The sequence below is a fragment of the Gavialis gangeticus genome, unplaced genomic scaffold (genome assembly GCF_001723915.1).
Source record: "Gavialis gangeticus isolate Ggan-Ray unplaced genomic scaffold, GavGan_comp1, whole genome shotgun sequence".
Classification (NCBI taxonomy): Eukaryota; Metazoa; Chordata; order Crocodylia; family Gavialidae; genus Gavialis; species Gavialis gangeticus.
In genome coordinates, this window is record NW_017729024.1 from 155,160,319 (window position 1) to 155,167,557 (window position 7,239).

Consider the following 7,239-nt stretch of genomic DNA (forward strand, 5'->3'; position numbering starts at 1 on the left):
TGACGAGGTCGAATGGTTATAAACTCCTGCAAGACCGTTTCAGGCTGGACCATAAGGAAGAATTTCTTTACTGTCCGATCCCCCAAGGTCTGGAACAGCCTGCCATCAGAGGTGGTTCAAGCACCTACATTGAACACCTTCAAGAGCAAATTGGATGCTTATCTTGCTGGGATCCTATGACTTCCTGCCCTTTGGGCAGGGGGCTGGACTCGATGATCTTCCAAGGTCCCTTCCAGCCCTAATATCTATGAAATATTTGATTGGTTCAAGTCCAGTTAAAAAGCTCTAACAATGGCACCCATAAAGCTAAAGGACACTTGTGCCAAGATCAAGCATTAAAAGACTATTAGGAAATAAATTTTTCATTTTCATATAGATTGCATGCTAAAAACCTTTTAAGAAGCTTTACAGTACATTCAGAGGTAAAAATGAGAGAAATTTGAAGTAGTTAAGGGTAACCGCACTTGCCACCAACATAAATACCTTAAAAAGTGGTCAAAAAGATTAAACTGGGAGAGGAGTGATGCTTTCCAATGACATTATAAAATGAAGTATGGATGGAGCTCACAATGTAGGTAGTTATTATTAAACTGTGTCACATTTGGAGCACATTACATAGGGATCTGGCTGTCTATATCTGTCAGGTAACTTTCGGGTGAAGTTTTAAGATGCTGATTTGGCTTATGTGGAGCTCATGAGTGCCCATATCCATTGAGTTATTGCAGGGGTAAAAGAAAAAAAAAATACAACAAGCAAAGTAGGAGTGTGTGTGAGGACAGTAGAGAAGGAACAGCCTTCTCCTTTCCTTCTGCTGCTGTTTATATCTACCCTACCTCATCCAGGTCTTTTTACCCATATGATGCACAGCTTTTCAGACCTCCTCAGATTTGAAGACCCCCTTTGAATTAGTCACCCTGAAGCAGTTCAAGTTGTTTTCAATCCTATAAATTTCAGCCTTTTATCCAATCTACTTCTGATCACTGTTTGGTGGTGGGGCCTCTACAGATTCCTGGAAAAAGTCACTGCTCATATTATTTTTATTAGCACACTTTATTGTGAAATTAAGGTCAGTAATTCTAGTTACATGGCAAAAATTGTTTTGAGAGTTTTTAACTCTGTGTGGATTGATTGTGAAAAGTTCACTGGGCCAGTTAGGTTATTAATTGTGATTTGCTAATTAATGTAAACTCTTGTCACCAAATCACTAGGCATTTGTGCACTATATCCCTGAGAGATTCAAAGACGAGGAAATTGTAAAATATTTTAAGTTATTTTTTTGGTAGGTACCTTTTAAAAAAGACCCTGGACTAGTATTAATTGTTGAATGAACAATTGAAATTCAGTTTTCTGATTACATTTAGTTAAGGTATAACTTGTGAGACTTGGTTCTAGTTGCCAGGGATGTGGTCTGATTTTTGCATAGGTGGTTAAGTTGTCTATATGAACCCTGTTTCCTTATCCTATAGAAGAGGAGATGTTAATTGACGCATTGAGTGTATACTCGCTGCTAATACCATATTTCTCAAATTCAAGGTGAGGTTTTTTCCCCCATTGGCATGGGGGAGGGAAGCCCCTCATCTTATAATCAAACAATAAACAAGTAATCAAATAATAAACAAGGACATTTCACTAAATACATTGCCTGTTATTAAAGTGCTGCCAGAAGTATCATGTGCTCAGAGCAGTAGAAACCAACTATGAAGCTGATTTACATGCAGCCTACATTGAGCATGACTGTAAAGCATGTGGCCCACATTGGGCAAACATGCTGATTTTTTTTTTTCCATTTAATTTCATGTCTCAGGTCAAATCAGCCAAGTCGGTTCCAAATTCTATTGACTGAGCACAGCTCAATTGTTCAAGTCTGTGTGGATCTACCACCAGCAAGTATCCTCCCTCCCAGACTATTCAGCTTGGGGCTTCAGATGCTCCCAAATCAATGTCAGACATCCTACATGCAAGCCCCAAGCCATAGGCCTTAGAGTTCAGATGTTCCCTAGTCTCACTAACCAAAAGGCTGTAGGAACAAAGTAGAGGGAGAGCCCAAGACCAACTCCTCATTGCCATAATTGTGTAGCCATGGGCAAACTTGCAAAAATATTTATTTCTATATATATTATACTTATTACACTTATACACTACTTTCAAGCTTTGAGCTGTCAAGTGAACCAGAAGGGCCACTTGGCAGAGCGTTGGAGATAAAGAATATATATACACACCTATATTCTCCACCTCCAACACTCTGCCAAGTGGCCCTTCTGATTCACTTGGCAGCTCAAAGCACACCAAAAACCTGTTACACAGTTTGCACCATGCAACCGTGTGCCCACGCACCCATCTCTATACCTATACCCCCACCCACTGCCTTCCTCAGAGGGTCTACTCCTGAAAATCTATACCAGACTCCTCTCCACCAGATGAGGTCTGCCATTTCTTTCCCATCATCCTCTTCTGTCTTCCTGTAGTACCAGCTGATGGGAACCTAGGATAGGTTAGTGTAGCCCATCTGAATAAAACATTAAGTGCAGTCACCCTCACCACTGACTCTTGAAAGTAGTTTATAAGAAGTATACTTTCACTGGAAGTATAAGTGTATACTTCTTATACACATTGCATGTTATTACTTCCTCTTCACTCCTACAGCTGAGATCAGCCTTTCTTTCCCATTTCCAATGATTCCTGTTTCTTCAGCAGCCTTAAGTGTCTGGGAAACATCGTGAAATGGGGCCCCAAACAGTTCACCCAGAATCCCTTTGTCACTCCTTCTCACAGCATGGCACATATGATTAGTGTGGCTCTGCCCACTATGAGGTGAAGCCAGACCAGGTTGCCCTGCACCTCATCTGCATAAAAATTTTTGGAGCATCCCAGGACCTGTGATAAGAACACCCAGTTCCACTCATGAGTGGGTGAGCTAATTAGTAGGGCTGTGCAAAGCTTTGGTGCTAATTCAATTCGGAGGAGCAAAATCTCTGAATCAAATCAGGAGACCAATAAAAAGGTCTGAATTGATTCAAAGCTCTCTGAATTGATTTGGGCTCTCCCCCTTTGCCGCCACAGGGAGCTGGACCCAGACTCCATGCCAGTAAGCAGGAGGTTGGGGGGGGCTGGAGTAGTGGGAAGGGGACCTCTGCTAGGCCCCATTCCCTGCCTGCTCCTCCAGCCCTCCTTAGCCCCCCCCCCCCCCGACTGCTCTCCCAGCCCCATCAATGGCTGCCCCGGCATCTTGGGGCTTTAAAAAAAAATTTTTTTTAAAGTCCTGCATTCACAGGATGCTGCAGGGACCATCAGGGCTTCTGGGGTCTTGTGGCAGAGCCCCCCATGCAACACGGGGGTAGTGGGAGGCAGCTAGTGAGTGCAAGGCTTTTTAAAAAGCTGGGACGTTGGGGCCGAGCAGGGCAGCCATTGGGAGGGCTGGGAGAGCAGATGGGAGGTGGAGCCTGTTTGATTCAGAGATTTGGCTGATTCAGCAGTGGCCAAATCTCTGAATCTGATTTGGCCAAATTGATTTGGGACTGATTCAGATCACCAAATCAAATCACTGCCCTCCAAATCGGCCAAACCCAAAGTGAATACTAGCTGCTTTGCACAGGCCTACTAATTAGCATGTGACTGTTGTGGGGGGTAACTGCAGTACACCTACACACTGAGTTCTGGGGAGCAACATGGCTTGAACCACTGTTGCCTCTTGGGGGGCCCAGCCCATTGAACTATGTGGTAAATCATGAGTCTGTGGCTTTGGACTAATATCAAGCATAGTTTGTACTATATATAACTACGTGCCAAAGTGCATTCATGGAGTACCTGTGGTAGAACTTGCAGCATTTTGAAAAAACATAAAATGCATCCATCCTGGATGAGCTAAGTCTATGGGTACTATATGTAAATTATTACATCCATGTTTAATTTCAAAGTTATTGTTTTCAAATTTGGTCCTCACTTTCATGTGCTTAGGGAGAGCAGGGTCTGTGACAGTAAGGAGACGGGGAAGGAGCTGCTGTAGGAAAAAGCTGGGGGGAAACTGAGATCAAAGGGCCTACCTGACCCCCCCCCCCCCGATGTATTTTTCCTGCTGTGGCAGTGGGAGGGCAACAAATTCAAAGCAAACTTCTAATAATTAGATTCAATACCTGGAAAATTATAACCAATGCATACATTTTCCATATATAGAATCTAATTATTGGAGGGGTTGTCTTATAATCAGGTTCATCTTCTATTTGAGTAAATACAGTATTCTGTCATTGTCACAGTAAAGTAACGGTGTTTGTGGAGGCCTTAGATGTATAGGGTTCAGTCGGATCTTCATTAGGTAGGACTTTTGGTAACAGTGTCCTCTGGTCCTCTTATGTGAAGTAATGTTATGTACTGTTAGCCTGCTTCTGGCAGGCTCAACCTATTACTTTGACAGATGTGTATGCATGGACATAGTTCTCAATTCCAGCATCTCTTCATGCAAATCAACTCTGTTGTCCCATTATTAGCGGAAAGCAAGCACAGCCAAAGCATATTGTGTTAGGTCTGAGTGAATACTCAAGTGTGTGAGCCTTATGCTGAATAATTCACTCTGTTCTGCTTCAGCCTCCCCAGCATTGCAGTAAAACTCTACAGGGAGGTGATGGCAGAAGATGCGTAGCTAAACCATCTGGAAAGGTTTAGAAACTTAAGGAATGAAATATGTTCTGTGGCTTATTAAAGCAAGGGGCTGACACTGAGTTGTTCGGTGTAAAATTACACACACATTTAAAGACTTTCATAGACTTCTGAAAGGAAGCGGAATGTCTCCATTTAATTGCAATCTCCCAACAATTTTTGGTCAGTACAGCTGCTTCTTAAACATATTACCAATCTTAGGCTCAGGATTTTAATTACAATAAAGCATTTCACATGAAAGCACTTTAAGCAACATAACATGCTTAGTATGTCTTTGACAAAAATATCCTCCAAATACCTGTACAGAATTAATGTTTGATACAACAAAGCTTCTGGAACAAGACTTAACTTTTAAAAAATAAATGCACATAAATTTGTTTTCAGCTCTGGTTAATGGTTAATTACGGTGATGTGTTTGTCCCTTAAATTTTAGGGGTAAATAATGCTCAGGGGGCATGTGACTATAGGGTAGGGGTGGGCAATTATTTCAGGTGGAGGGTCACTTACTGAGTTTAAGCAAGCAATCAAGGGCCGCATGACAGGCAGCTGGGGGAAAATAAATATTAATTTTCTAAATTCTTTAGGGGCCCCGTGGGTCGGATAGAATGGCCTGGCAGGCCGCATCTGCCCCAGGGGCCGCATTTTGCCCACCCCTGCTATAGGGCATGGGTATGTATGACCTTTATTTTTTGTAAGGAAGATTCTCTTTCATTTATTTTGTGTGTCTGACAGAAGATCAGATTATAGCTGTAAGCTTCTATTTACTCATTTGAAGTAAAATGATAAAATGTTACGTGACAATACCTGTAGTATATCCGTGATGTTTTAACTAAAATGATTATTAAGAAAATTAACCAGGATTTGAAAGTCATAGGCCCTGATCCCAAAAAACACAAATGCAAGTGCTTATTTTTTCCTCCTATGAGAAGTCCCATTGACTTTTACTGGACTACTCAAGTGAGTAATATTAAGTACGTGTGTAAAAGTGCACAGGAATTGGGCCTTAGCACTTAGATTGGAACAACTGTATTCTACAGATAAACTTTCACAGCACATAAATAAAATCTGGCTTTTTAGTATGTACATACATAGGAAAAAAATATTTTAAACTAAAAAGTGTGCTCTCTTTTCTTCCCTAATAACACAAATGTTCCCATTTTTAACTCAGTTTTTATTTATTCCCATCTGGAGAAGTTGTTCTCTAACAGCCTGTTAATTTGTACGTAAAACAAACCTAATGCAAAGCCTTTTCATTAGCAGGAAATATTAGGAGGAAAAGAAGTCTAGCAACTTATATATACCTTGTATTAATAATAAACCTTCTCACAGAGAAGAATAGACTTTTAAATATTCTCAATCATGATATATACAGCAATAAAAATTCACATTTTCACACTTTAGTGAGACACTTTAAAATCCTCAGCAAGGCAGTTGTCATAGTCTCTCTTCCCAGTTCCCAGTAATTGCCCCACCTTTAGTTCTAGTACCAGAACTGTAAACCCATAAAGAGTTGAGTGGAGGAGAAAATACATTTCCACCAGATTTGGATTAAAACAGCAATGGTTCTTTCTAGCTCTAGAGTCCCAGCAGCAATCCTGTGTCAGAGCAAGGCAAGACAAGGCAATTTATATTTCCAAACCCATTATGTTTTATAATACCACAGTCGGATTGCAACAACTGTTCCTATGTGTAATCCTCAGTAGTCTGGAAGAATTGTACCCATCACATGGCAAGAGAAAAATAGCCCTTCAGAGAATAGCTGAACCCCTCACGCCTTCAGTAGGTAGCATGGCTATGAATTGCACCAGTTTTTTCCAAAGTACCTGGAAGGATCTTTCTCCATTTCCATTCATTACTATATACACTTCTCTGATAAGTTCAACGTTTCAGTAGGGAACGTGACCTGGAGAGAGCTGCCCTTGGATGCAGCACTGGGCCCTGCACCAGACTTGACTAAAAAGACGCTCTCGGAGTCCTGCCCCTGAGAAGAATCTGAGGTCTCTGAGCTACGCAATGTCCTCACTGATGTAGTGTCACACTGAGCCAGACTAGTGTTTGCTCCTGGCAGTAGCACACGTCCTGCAACGCTGCTTTCATTGAGCTCTGGAGGATACAGTAGCGTCTGTGAGGTGCTACTGATCTCTCTCAGCTCTCGGGAGATGAAGGACGGTGAGTGGGTGGACATGGCAGAGGAAGCTCTGCGGCCATCGACGCAGTTGAAATTGCTCCCGGAGTGCTGCCTCCGAGCCCCTCCAATACGACAAAAGAGGCATTTGATCTTCTCTATGGCTTTGCTGAGCACCGTCTTGCGCAGGAGGATGTAGACCCAAGGATCCAGGATGGGGTTCACTGCAGCAATACGGATGGCCTTCAGGTCAGGATTTTGCCTGACATCATTCACCAGCGGAGGCTGGTACAGCTGGTTCACAAAGACGCGTACCTACCAAGCAGGAGGGGGGAAAAAATAAGGGAAGTCAGAGTTGACATTTCCAAGCAGAGCTTCGTAGCTACATGTTACAGCAAGAGCTGGCAAAACCCAGCTTCTCATTATCAGCAACAAGTATATTTTTGAAAAGGGGGGGGGGGGGG

At 42.3% G+C, this 7,239-nt stretch overlaps 1 protein-coding gene across 1 annotated transcript in view; it reads right to left on the minus strand.

Moving 5' to 3' along the window:
* Positions 1-5,413: 5,413 nt before the first annotated feature.
* PTGER4 (prostaglandin E receptor 4) overlaps positions 5,414-7,239 on the minus strand; it is a 10,676-nt gene continuing 8,850 nt past the window's right edge. Inside the window, exon 2 of the mRNA XM_019517928.1 lies at positions 5,414-7,090. Within this exon, the coding sequence (XP_019373473.1) occupies positions 6,506-7,090 (585 nt within the window). The 3' untranslated portion in view covers positions 5,414-6,505. The remainder of the gene's footprint in view (positions 7,091-7,239) is intronic.